The sequence below is a fragment of the Sciurus vulgaris genome, assembly GCF_902686455.1.
Source record: "Sciurus vulgaris genome assembly, chromosome: 5".
Taxonomy (NCBI): domain Eukaryota; kingdom Metazoa; phylum Chordata; class Mammalia; order Rodentia; family Sciuridae; genus Sciurus; species Sciurus vulgaris.
Window position 1 is genome coordinate 104102516 of NC_136465.1, and position 14417 is coordinate 104116932.

The 14417-nt window shown below is 33.4% G+C and overlaps 1 protein-coding gene across 8 annotated transcripts in view; it reads left to right on the forward strand.

Annotated features, from left to right (window-relative positions):
* Window positions 1-14417, forward strand: part of CNTN1 (contactin 1) — a gene marked incomplete at its 5' end in the record, with an annotated part of 348115 nt that overhangs the window by 264303 nt on the left and 69395 nt on the right. The window contains one exon of one of the 8 annotated variants that reach the window (XM_079139325.1): window positions 8851-11635. The exons of the other annotated variants lie outside the window; for them this stretch is intronic. Within the exon in view, the coding sequence (XP_078995451.1) occupies window positions 8851-8930 (80 nt within the window). The 3' untranslated portion in view covers window positions 8931-11635. Of the gene's footprint in view, window positions 1-8850; window positions 11636-14417 lie in introns of those variants that run through there. 8 annotated transcript variants of the gene reach the window in all.

A 14417-nucleotide genomic window follows, 5' to 3' on the forward strand; every position in this document is an offset into this window, starting at 1 on the left:
CTAATTTCATGGTCTTTTAATTTTTCTGTCATAATTTTAGCACAGTTGCAGTTAAACACTAAGTCACACTAAGTTAGATGGAGTTAGCTTTAAAAACCCTGTAGTTAACCTTAGGACCACTCAATCTAAGCATGCATCAATGGTTAAAAAAAAAAAAAAAAAAAAAAGGACAAAACACAAAGGAAAAGCAAAAACAAGTCCCCAGATGCAGCATCAATTTAAAATTAAGATAAATTTACAGGAGGTCATAGATATTATGACATTCAAATTGTTTTGAGAAGATTGCAGAGACAGTGACGGTTTGACTTTTTTTAAAATGAGGGTCATATATTGGCATTAATTGAAGATAATGTATCAGTGAGAGAAGTAATTTTAGAATCAACCTTTTCAAATTAGAGTTGTGTCATATAGTCAAACAGATTTAAAACTCAGACCACTATGAATTGCTCAATATTTAGATGATCATTTGAGTTCAATAACATTTTGTTTTGGTTTTAAAGAAAAAGAATCAGCTCTATTGTACTTTAGATATTTTTAGGCTTTCAACGTAAAAAATCGTTCTAAGAGAATGGATGCAAATGTCTGGGTTTGTAATAAAATGATTACTTCTAAAGCTCATGGAAATGTTCAAGTCTTGGGAGCAGCCCTGTGTGAATGCTCTTCAGCAGATAGTTCTGGAGGCCTTAAAGCTCTTCTATTCAGAGCATCACTTAGGAGCAAAGGATCATCAGGATTTACTCAGCCACACTTGTGGAAACACATTAAGATTAAGCTTGGCTAAATCTCAGTTCTCATTCATGAGAGATATTTAAAAATGGGCCATAAAACTAAGCCACAAGAGCAAGAAATTAGGTTTAAACTTGTGTGTGCTTTACTTCTTTCCCTGTTGTTCCTGCTATCTTACAAATATCCTTGGCAATGCTGCTAGTTATTAGGGACACCTGGATGAACAAAATATGTTTGGCACTAAAATTGCCAAATAGGAGATGCAATCAGGATTATACTTTTCAGGTCCTCTCCTATGTGCCTAGATAGTACATTAAATAATATTTCTTAACCAAAGTCTGAACTTTCAAAAAGCAAACAGAAGACAAAAGGATTTTTATTATATAACTTTTCTTTTGATCTGATTCCCATCCCCAACATATGTGCCATGAAATTTGAAATTGTTTTGAGGGAAAAAATAGCTGAAGCTAAAATAGATAATATGAAAATGGTGTGAATTGTTTTCGCCCAAAAATATGTTCATGTTTTTTCTATTGTCAAATTAGAAGTTTATATTAATTTTGTCTTATGTGAATTTTTATTTAGCTGGAAGCACTTTGTGTGTGTGTGTGTGTGTATGTGTGTGTGTGTGTGTGTGTGTGTGTGTGTAACTTTCTACTTTATTTCCAAGGCCAAACATAGAGTTGCAGAATGGAGAGAAATACAAGGTAGATGCCATCTTTATTTGGTATAGTCTATTGAAGTTTTTATTACTTGGCCTAATGACATGGTTACCAGATTCTTTCTTAAGAAGGTCATTTTGTTTGATGACTAATCCCCTTTTAAATTCTCTGTTGGATAAGTAAAGGTAACATACTTGAATAAAATAACCTGGAAACTGGAAGTGGGAACTGTCAATACTCCTTTTAGTCTGAATAATATTCCTACATTTTAAATTACTAGAAGTGGTTGGCTGAAAGTTTTTCCTTTGAAAAATGCTCTTGAGTATTTATTACTTTCAGCTGTTCTGTATTAGCAGTTTATATCCAGAGAATACCAGTCTTTGCTGTTCAGGCAAAAATGTTTTTGATGTGTTTACTTAGATATGTTTGTCCAGAGAAACTAGTACTCTTTCCTTAAGGAATATGGAATAGATAAAAATTTTCTTTGAGAAACATGTGCTAATCCTATTGATGGCAATTGATATATTAATTATAACGTTTTTTCTTCCAACTTCTTGGCATTTGCAAAACAATTTTACATTCTTATTGGTACATTACGATTATATATAATAGTGGTATTTGTTGTTACATATGCATACATGCACAGAATATAACAGTATAATTGGATCAATATCATTCCCCAGTACCTCCTCCTCTCCTCCTCTCCTCCCTACCTTGGTGCTGTTCTACTCCACTGTACTCCATTCTATTTTCTTTAGATTGTCCCCTCCCCACCCAAACACACATCACCTCTCCCCTCTTTTATTCTCTAGCTTCTACATATGAGAAGAAGCATATGACCTTTGACTTTTTGAGTTTGGTTTATTTTGCTTAACCTAATTCTCTCAAATTCCATCTATTTTCCTGAAAATGGCATAATTTCTTTCTTCTTTATGACTGAATAAAACTACATTATATTTATATTCCACATTTTCTTTCTCTGTTCATCCATTGATGGACACCTAGACTGGTTCCATAATATGGCTATTGTGAATTGTGCTGCTATAAACACAGATATGCATGCATTGCTATAGTCTGCTCACTTTAATTCTTTAGGATAAATACTGAGAAATAGAATACTGAGTTATATGGTGGTTCCATTCCTAGTCTTTTAAGGAACCTTCACACTTATATCCATAGTGGTTATACTAATTCCACCAATAGTGTAACATTGTTCCTTTATTTCCAAAATGTCTCCACCACTTAGTATTGTTTGTATTCTTTTTTTTTTTAAATTTATTGTTATTGTACCATTCTGACTGACGTGAGATGAAGTATGGGTGTAGTTTTGATTTGCATTTTCCTAATGCTAAAGATGTTGAGCGCTTTGTAAATATATTTTTGTTATTTATATTAAAATACAATTTGGAACTGAGAATTAATCCTAAAAATCATCTGGATAATTCTCATTCCCTCATTGCACAAACTTGGAATCAGATAAAGTGCCTTTCCCTGAATAACCCATTTATTTACTGGCACCTGATCATTTTGGGACTCTAGTTCAGTCTTATTATACTGGGATTCTAAGAGAAACTTTCAATAAAATTAGATATATAGTTAATTTCTAAAAGTCACCACATTAGAAAGGTTATCAAGTTAGCTTTAAAATCACTGCTACTAAGCAGTAAAAATTCCTGATTTCAGTTTCTACTGAAACGGCTTTTTTCCGTTTTCCTTTTCCATTGTCTGGCATATACTAGCAAAAGTAATTCAATTTTAGAAACATTGTGGGAAAAGATTGAACCGAAGATGTTTTTTAGGAAAAGGATAAATCACCACCTCCAGGATTATTTAGGGTTTCTTTGAATGACTAACTCAGAAGTTGCATGTTAGTGATAGCAGTAGGATGGAGAGTCTGTTAGAAGTTTGTGGAACTCTTGGTGCTAAATCAGAGTTCAGAATTCTGTGGTATCTGGCATAAAATTCACATTGTGTTCAAGAATCCCTGTATTCAAATTATTATTATTAAACGAATGACTGTGGATTTATACACAAAATTACTATGAAGACATGCCAGGCTAAAATTAATTCAAAAAAAGACTTTTAAATTAATCAGTTTGGTCACCATGAAATTAGGAAGAACAGACAAAACTTTCATGTAGTATATATAGAAAATCAGTATCCAAGTATACCCATTCCTCACCACACACCTATGCACTCATGTACGTGTGCCCGTGTGACACACACACACCGAAGAATGGGAAGAGATTCAAAAAAGGGATAAATTTATACAGGCATAAAAAAAAATCAGTGTTCAGATCATCATAGTCAAATTAAAGAGGTAGTTAGTTTTTCAAGTATTTGGGGCAGAAAAACACACACTTACCTCAGATACTTGGATAATTGCCTGTGCTTTCCACTTGCTTTGGCCAAAGAAATCTTGCCACAGAGACAGACTAAAGATTCTGTCTCATCAGCCTTGGAGAACTGAGACAGCAAAATGGTCCTTGCTACCCACACTGGTTGGAACAGTGACAGATTGGGCGCCCTTCTGAGGCATGCTGACCCCACTCTGCGTGAAGCCTTGGCAATACAGCTATTAATAGCCCAAGAGAATCTTAAAATTTAGGTCAAAGAAAAACTATTAGGGGCCAGTTGTCCATAACTGTTACATACTAAAGCTGACATATTGAGCCAAAATGCATATCTGGTTATAATAAATACAGAATTTAGAAAATGGATGATTGTTTCAAAGTTAGAACTTAGTGGTGCATTTTTATAAAAAAAGGAACTTGGATAAAAATAGCAGACTTTCCATTTACTTTTAGAGTTTTAAAGTACATCAGCAATCCAAAATTATATTTTTCAATGCAAGTTGAACCTATAGTGATTACTTCTGACTTTCTTTGCCTTATGATTAAACTGGTCAGCTTTTAGCAAACTGGAATTTTTTCTTTGCTACACAGTTGATCTGTGTCTACGACTTCCTTAAAACAAACAATCAAACAAATAAACAACTCTGTTATTTCTTATTTTGACCCAGGAGAAAACAGAAAAACATTGCAGAACTTAATTTGCATTGTGAACTGTTAGACTTTCTACTGACTTTCCCCCATAGGTTTACAAGTCTCGGTGTATTTACCAGACATGCCAAACAAATCAAGCTGAGAATGATACCATTTAAGTCAGTTTTTTGGAAGCAGGTGCAGATAATGGATGATGTTGAAATTCCTTATAAGTGAATAAATTAGTTTTTTCATATTTAGAAAACAATTTAATTTTTGTTCACAAAATAATATATATTTGCAATTCTTGTCTTTATGCAGTATAAAGGTATGTATTATGAATATAAAATAAATGTAAATACATATGATAGAATTATTTAATTGTAATATATGGCTTAATAAATATAATTATATAGCACATTATTACTTATGTCATATGATTATTATATGAGGATATATAACATTTATTAAAAGTACTCTTTGGCACACACAATTTTATTATCCCAATTTTACACATGAGGAAATTGAGTCCAAGGATGTTATTGCTCAAAGTCAGAGAATTATTTAGTATAAGAGCAAGGTTAAATCCAGACAGTGACTTCCAGTATGATATCTAGCAATAGGACTAGATTACAGTAACATGATGGAAATAAATTCTAATTCAGAAATATTTAATGTGATAAAATCATGTGAAAATGTTAAAATGAAAGCCTTTTCTATTTTGGCAAGAAATAATTATTTTATAGAAAGCCTCTGATAAAATAATTTTGAAATTTTATTTTCACCATGATATATATATGTGTATAATTTTATATAAATAAGATATAATACATATAATATATACTATATTGATATATAATATATAATTTATTTTCACCATGATATATATGATATATATATACATATATATGTAATATATGTGTGTGTGTATATATATACATACATATATATGACCTAATAACTATAGTAATTTAAAACATATTTTTCAACTAGTTAACTTCATACAGTTATAATTCCAATAGTAAAAAGAGTAAATAAATTATTGTAGATGGTTTTAGAGCTTGATTTCATAGTGCAATCTTTGGCCTAAAAATAGTTCATTGAAATTTTGATTTATGTTTTCCTGCTTTTTTTTTAACAGCATCTAATTCATACAGTTAAAAATAACTCATTCAAAATGTTTAAATATTTTGTAATACAATGCACTTATCTATAAAACTTCTATATAAATTTTGCCATATCATTCTAACAAAATTGTTGTGAAGTGGTAATAAGAAGATTGTTAATCTCATTTCATTGACAAAAGAATTTAAAAAAGAGAAAATTCTTATTTGTCACACTATATGCAGGCCGATATCAATGCTCCAAATTCAACAACCTGAAATGTCTTTTCTCTTCTAAATACTTAACTTTCCCAGGGACAGTTAATCAGACCACACAACTTTTATTGTATATCACTATCACTGTGGGTAAATGTTTAGTTTATCAAATTAACTAGATTTTCCACCACACACACAAATATTCTGAGTCATTGATAATTCCAAGTTAAGTTATAGAGTAACGTACTATTTTAGGTTATTTAAAATTGGAATTTCATTAAAATTATCTTTTTCAATTCATTTTAGTTACTAAACAAAGGAAGAAAAACACCTTGGTGTTATTACTAATAAAATAACCAAGAAAAGAAGTAATGATGTAAAATCCCTTTCAAACAAAACAATTTTGTTTCTGATGATTTTTATGGAGTCTACTCTTTCAAGTTCTGGGAATGTGCCGTTCTATCCTGAGGGTGCCCTGTGCAGGATGGCTTCCTACCACCACCATGACCTCTCAACTTACCTCTTCAGCCCAGCCCCAGGAATTTGATTATGTCCCCAAAGTTTTTACCTCTAAACAAAGGAGAATGAAGAAAACTCAGAAAAAGTGTTTACAGCTACACATAGGGTAAATTTAGGAAGCTATAAGGAGGAGAGTTTAGTGCCTCTAAATTCCTATCACATGGTTCCTCCAAACATTACTGGAATTTAATGAAACATATTGCAAGGGAAAGGAAGAAATGTTAAAAGGTTCTACAACTGATTGGAGAATCTCTCTTGGTACCCTACAAATGCAGTTGTTCAGGATTTGTTAGCCTCCCTCCTACCTTCTCAAAAGTGATCCTGGGACCCCAACCTGTGTTTCAGAACACACATAATCTACATCTGAGTCAGGCATCCCATGAGATCAGAGCAGCAGGGAGAAGTGCTTCTTGTCTCTGCCAGGGCACTTTTCCATCAAAGTGTTTACTGTATATGATTCTCTCTTAAGTGATTGCAGACTCTGGCACAAATCCCCAAATTTCTTTCTCCTATAAAAGTAAAAGACCATTTTAATTTCTAACTGCCATCATTAATGGTCATTTTGGACATGGGAATACCAAGGAAGTTGACTGAGGTTTGTGTGCATTTCTCAAGACACTCCTGGACAGGCAATCCCTTTATTTGAAAGTGCATTGGGATACAAGTGAGTGACATCTCACGTATTGCAGGGATAATTTTGAATCCATTAATTTTTTTAAAAAAATGTACATACTCATAAAAGAATGAAATCCAATCACTTGTGACAACATGTGTGGAACTAGAGATCATTAAGTTAAATGACCCAGGCACAGAAAGACAAACATTGCATGATCCCACTCAGATGTGTAATTTTTAGAAGTTGATCTCCCAGAAGTTGAGAGTAGAATGATGATTACTGAATACTAGAAAGAGTGAGGTGGGGGAGGAATGAAGCAAGGTTGATTAACAGGTACTACTACGTTATAGTTAGAAGGAAGAAGTGTTGGTATTGCATTACACACTAGAATTGTTGTAGATATCAATAATGTACTGTGTAGTTTTAAAAATATCAGACAAGGATTTAAGATATTTTTACCATATATATGTTTACCATGTGTTTGTGTATCACATACATATATACATCATAGTACCCCACTAATATACTCAACATTTATATATCAGTTAAAAATAAGTATGTAAATATAATGTACAAATTTCTAAATTATCAATGTTATTAGTAGCAAATTATTTGTCACATACCAAAGTGTAGGAATGCTTTGTAGGAGTGTCACTGTGTAGTTTGAAGAATATACTTTTGAGTACCCGCCACCTGCAGTTGTAGTGGTTCTTGATCAGCATAGCTGATCCCCTTTCACACATTTCTTAGGGTTTCTCCAGATTGTAGGGACTGTTATTGAGAGAAATGAGTCAGGTCCCTCTGATGTCTGGGCTTTGAACAGCTTGGATGATCACCATGGCTCCTGTTTCTGGAGTTGCTCAGGGAAGCTCACTGGGGAAATGATTACAGCCCCTTCTCTCTGGACTTAAAACTTCAGATCACAAATAAACACATTCTGCTAATACATCAAAAACTACCAAGAAAAAAAAGTGTGGGGGTAGAGGGGGAGAAAATATATCAAATTGGCAGTTTCAATTTTTATTTAAAGAGCTTAAAATTTCATATGTTTAAAGTGTCTGAGTTCTAAAACCTTTGTTACTATTTGCCATGAGGAATAAATAAATATACAACAAGCTGTCAGCAGAGGCAAATTTTCCTAGATACATTTGTCTATTTAAATAACTATCATCAAGATCAGTAGTAGCTACTAAGTAACCTAAATCTAATAATCAGACTGTCCCGAGTTGTGAAGAAGAAAAAGAAGTAGATGATCGTCTGTCAATTGCACCATTTTGTATAATACCTTAGCTGTATTAATAAACACATACAATTGTTACAAGATCAAGATTGGTGTGAGAGAAACACTATGGCCTTTGGCATTTGGCACATAGGTTAGCTATTCACTCTACCTGTTTAATTACCTGTGGGGTCAGGAGAGACGGTTAATCACTATAAGCTTCAAGTCCCATATTTGTGAAAGACAATACTGTTAGTTACTGTGTACACATTACCCATGGTAACTTTTTATATGTTTTTCTTTCTTTCCTTCCTTTTTGCTATTAATAAATAGAGACATAAATTAAATATTATTCTAGACATGGCTATCATGACATCCACATCCAACTACTGATTAACCTTTTAGGACTATTGCTTAAATCTACCATAGTATATTTTTCTTAGTTAAACTTCTCAGAGTATAAGCATATGCTTTAGTGGGTAGACTTGGACTATGGGAATGAATTTTACACAGGGTCAGAATTCTCTCTCTCTTTTTTTTTTTTTTTTTTTGTGAAGGGTCTCCAGTTACTCATCTTTAAAAAGTGAGTCACTGTTTAAGAGGGAAAGAGGTTCAATTGGGCAAGCTTGTCACTTCAGCCTGCTCTCCTTTGGACCTCCATCCTCAGTGTCTTAAAGACAGCTCTCTCTGTTCATTGTTCCAACTTAGCTGTCAAGGGGACATGGTGAATCCCCAAAGTTCATGGCTTCCTGCCTGGAACTTGGCATCCACATTCTCCCTTCAGCCTTGATCTTTCCTCTTGCAGGTAAAAACAGAAAAGATGGAGAGAAAAGCATGGCGGATCCCTTTCTCCCCGTCTGTGCAAGCCTGCCTCCAACCTGGTGATCGTTCACACTCACCATTTGTGTGAAAGCCTTTTTTTTTTTTTTTTAATATGATACTAGAGTTGACTAATTAACTCAATCTTATAGTTTCTGCAATTTTCCCCCTGCAAACTAGTTCTTAGAGGATGTTTCCCCATTGAAATTTCTAAACATAAAAGATTTTTTTTAGATGTAATTATACAGCTTCACTAATACCCGAAAACAATGCTTAGTGAACTAACCCAGTACTTCATATACTGGCCAAGTGAAAGTTTTGTGTTTTCCTGTCTTGTTTTTATTTGAAACTATATATCTCAGAAGTTAGCTCATTACCTGAAAAATTTATGAAGAACTGGTAAAGTATAACAGGAGTATTGCCACTGAATGGACTATTTGATTTAGTTGAGCAGGTAATGAACAATGTTGCTGTCAAATTCACCATTGCACAACCTTAATTAGGACATAAAATAAGAGGAGCCGTGCTCTAGCAGCCTTTCCTATCCTTGTGCCATTCATATTCTTTGGTAGGAAAGAAGGAAAAGCAACAATAACCACGAAGAGTGACCATAACCCTGAAGGGACTGGGAATACTGAGATTTGGAAGTAAATATGGACAGTATGGGTAGGAAAACATCATCTCTGTAGCAAGATTTATGGGAGGAAGGCTAAGCCACTAGCAATATGCATTTATGATAAATTTTATCATAAAGCCATTAGCTTTCTTGGGCTTTTCTTTTGATAGGAAGGTTGAGATATTTATTAAAAGGACTTGGGCAGAAGTGGAGGAATTAGAATGACAGTATATAACTCTTTCTGGGACTACTTAAATTTCATTATTTGAAAATGCTTTAATTTTCATTCTTTGGTCAAAGAAGCATGCTTAAAATTCTTGTTTCTTCCCAAGAAATAATTTTGTTCTTTATAAACAATTTTATATTTAGGTATGAGACAGGATTCAGACCTCTCATTAAGTAACTCCAGCAACTCCTCAGAAAGCACTGAGGGATATGGATATTATTCTTAAACTATTACTTATATATATAGTTTTACTTTCAAAATAATGTATTAGTCATCTTAAAGGAATAAATGTCTCTGATTCAAGATCTTACTTCCATCTTTTATATTTTGTAAACTCAGTTGCCATCACAGAAGGAATTCTCTTAGAATTTGAACTAGAGGTCTGAATCAATTTCCTTTTTAGTAAGTTATGTAAAATCATGCTGAGAGTTTTCAAGTGTCTATAAACATCAACATGGAGATATGTGTCTGAGTCATCGTTGTGGGCATCTTCCTACATAGTCCATATTTGAAATTATACCACCAAGACCAGCTGGGAATATAGTTTGAGAATGAAAGAGTAAAAGTTAGATTAGAAGCCATGTAACAAGCACGCCTGGGACAAGGAAAAGGACAACATTCTTATTTAAGCAAATTATATTGATATAAAGTAGAAGAAGTGTACAGATTAATTGACCTCCTTTTGGTCACAATCTCTTTGTAATTAGAATCTAAGTTCACTTTTATCTATGTCAGATGTTAAGAAAACTCAAGCTCCTATTACATGGTAGAGACATTTAATACTTAGTTTTCTGCTAGTACAGTTTCAAACATCAACAAGACCACACAACATTGATTTGCATTTATAATAAATGTATTTTTAATGTGCATTTATATGCGTTTTAAAATAGAGCTATTGCTTTAACTAATTTTCAGGGCAAGAACAGTAATAAGGGAAATTTAATTTATTTCGGTAAAGAAGACTTGCCTTAACATAACTGATGATCTTTATCTCCCAGCAACTTTTATTTTAAAATTAACTTATTTTAAAAAGGAATCATAATTAGTTCTGAATTTGTTTTTGTTTCCATATCATCTTCAAACTTTTCATTGGAAGTTGTCATTTTGGCAAAAATAAACAACGAATCCTGGGATACTTTCTGTGGTGCTTCCGTTTTACTCCTTGCTGGGAAAGAAAATGATAACAAAATGTTTTTTCTATTAAACATCAGTTTGAGATCAGCAAGGTTTATGTTAAAATATTAAAACAGTATGCTGTGTCCAGGAGTGTCCCAAAAGGACTGGTGCTTGTGGGGATACATTTCCATCAGTAGTTGTTGAGGAAGCCAACTGTAGTTGTTGAATGGGGAGAGAAGCATGTTAGGGCTCCTGCTAGGTAGTCACCAACTTCAGCCATGGCTGGAGGGCACGGCATGCACAACCCGTCTCTTCTCCAGTCTTCTGTCCCATTTGATATATTAAAAAATGAATTTCAAGTATTGATTGAGAAAAATATGGTCAGCTTATTTTTAATATGTGCATCATTTGGAAAACATATTTTTCCTGCTAGCTTTCCTAAAATGTCTGAAATCTTGTCATTGAACATTATGGACAAAATTGATAAAAAGTGTTTTATCAATGTGTTTATTTATTGTATTTCTGATCATTTTTCTAATTATTTTACATATAAATGAGAACTGAGTGAAAATCACATAAGTTTTTTTCCTAAAACATTAATAATATTTAGAAAAGATTAACAAATATCTTTATGGTGATCAAGAAAGACTGGGAAGGTATTAAGAATTTATAAATAGGTGATGTGATGATCTTTACATATTTGATTTAGCAGATCAGATAGAGATTTAAAAGCTATAACCAATGTACTATAGTTTCATTGTTTTTCCAAGATAGCTCCTGTGCCCAAGTAATTTATATTCTCTCCAATAAAAAAGTAACTAATGGAAAGTAATCAAGTCTATTTTAAAATGTATAATAATAATGCTATGTCTAAATTGTTGCTTTTAGCGTAGTTGTTGAGAAGTTGGCCTCAAGGCAAATTGATTTTGTTCAAATCCTTAACTTTGCCATGTATTAGCAGGATGACCATGGTCATTGATTTAATCTGTCCCTTACTATATTTCCTCATCTGTAAAATAGGAAATATAATAGCATAGGATAGGGTATTAGTATTAATTATAAAAAATTTGGCAGTAATTCAGTTGCAATAAGAACTCAATGAAAACTATGATTTTTATTGGCATATACCATATAAACTTCCTTTTGTGATTTACTAATAATTTTCTCATGTAAATTTTATGCTGTCATGGGTTCATTACTTCCTCAACTACTATGGACAAATCCAAGAGAACAATAGAGTAAAACTGTTGGCATTCAGATAGTTCTTTAGAAGTTTTTTTGCAGATGACACATTTGAGTCACATGATCTGAATTTGCAAATGGACATTTTCTCAGATGGGGCACATTACAACAGGAAGCCCTGTTGCCTGTTTTGACTCTGCATTGCCACTGACAGGCTGTAATTCTGACAGTAGTAATCTATCTAGACACAGCATCCTCCTATGGAACACACAGATATTGGCTTAAACAAGCTCTGAAGTATATATGATCTACATAAAATATTGAACTATCTCTGTTATCTGCTGCAGGTCAATGATTTAATAGTAAAAATGTTGAGAACCAAGGAAAATTTAGGGAAAGCAAATACAGATGTGGCAAGTGAGACTTTCCATTTAACTGCAGATGATAGGGATCATTCTGGAAGTTTCCAAAGTCCTTCGCTAGGTAAGAAGGTGACAGAAATGAGCCTCAGTAATTATTTGTGAACTTTTAGCTAACTTTGAAGAATCCATGATGTAAAACTATAACACTGACAAGGACTTTGGTAGACCATTATTTATCCCCCATAGGCGAGGTTTTATTGAACATTCTTAATGAACAGTCTCTGAGAGAGTTACTTGCAGCTAGAGAGAGAGAATACTTAGGTGTCAAACAAGCACAGTAAGAAATAGGTAATAAAAATAGAAAAGGAAAACTACTCATAGTGTTAGTGCTAGCTGAGAAGAGAAAAAAGGCAAGACAAAGAAAGGTTGCAATTAAACACCGATTTTGATTCTGAATGGGAAAAGGTGCAAACAACCAACATGGAACTGCATATGTATTGTTACTTGTATCAAAGTGGAATTTGGTCACCTGGATGGGCCTAAAACAATTAGAGGTGTCCACTCTTTGTGACATACTGTCAGCACTGGGAAGAATCAGGAAACAAAAATAGCAGCACTGCTGTAGGGATATGATATATGAGCTTAATAAAATGCATTTCAGAAATTCTAGGGCATGGGATGGGAGACATGTTAGGAAGACAGGAAGGAAAATAAAACCATACTCATAAGAGCAAAAAAGCAAAAAGCATGACTTAAATAGCTTTTTATTGTCTCATCCAAATCTCCTTTTATTTTTTCTACTCATTTCCTCTCTTTCAAACTCCCCAAGTATTTAATTAATGATAGTGAGAAGAACTGATGAAATGACCTCTCCTGGGCTAGTCAGAGGAGCATTCCAGTGCCCCCCCTATACCTCAAATCTTTAATAATTAAAATAAAAGAAAGAAAAAATTGAAAGACTGAAGTAATTTATTACCTAATGTATCTAGACACTTAAAATATAGTCAGATGGCAGAGGTCCTTTTCATGAGATCAATTTTTCTGTTTCATGATAATTTAACTTTGGGATAATGTTCTTGTCAATCATTAGCTATGTGTTTGAGGACAATCTAAGAAACTCTAAAGAGGCCTAGGAGGATAATAATGAAAAGAGCTGTGTGTAGCAGTTCACGTGCTTACAGCTTTCCCTGGCTTCGATTCTTTCCTTAAGGATTTATTGAGTGTACACAATGAAGGGAGTTTAAGAAAAAGGAATTTGTGGGGTCAGAATTATGTATAGCTTTTTTTTTTTTCATTGACAATAGAATCAGAAGGGTTGTAAACTCTTAAATGCCTTCCCTTGTGCTGAGGAACAAGTAGCTCCTTATTTTATTTTCTACCACAGCCCTTTTCTCTCCATTCTGAAAAATAGCTAAGCAAGTAACATCAGCCTCCGTGCTCGAAGGTCTTCCTTCTGCAAGCCACCACAGGGCTAGCCTGACCATCTCTATGGTAACACTGTCCTATTTTTACCACATCCTAATTACTTAGTATGGACAGGAGTGTCTTCATATTCTGGACTTTTCCTCACCTCCATCAAATTAACCAGAAAACACTTTACTTTCTGAGGTTCCTACTTTCTTCTTAGTGGCAAGTGATAAATGAGTAATGCGGTAAATAGATCCCTCACAATGATTAACAAGGACTACCATCACTATTGCCAGATAGCTAAGACACTTGGACAGCTCTTCTAGGGACAATTATAATAATATTGTTATTAGCTGAAGTTTACTGAGGACTTCTACAGACCAGGCCTAGCACTAGATTCTTTAAGGATGTCATCTTAATCCTAACAACAGTATCATCAATTTACATTACTTTTGTTTTATACATGAGAAAATTAGAACTTAGTAAATTTAAGAAACTTGATCAAGATAAATCAGGGCATAGAATTTAAAGCCAAGCCCATTTTAACTCTAAAATTCCTGGTTTTTAATAGTAGTTTTTTTTCTCCTTTATTTTCTGAGAAAGATTTGTAGTCAATTGCTAGATGGAAAATGCTACTTTACATC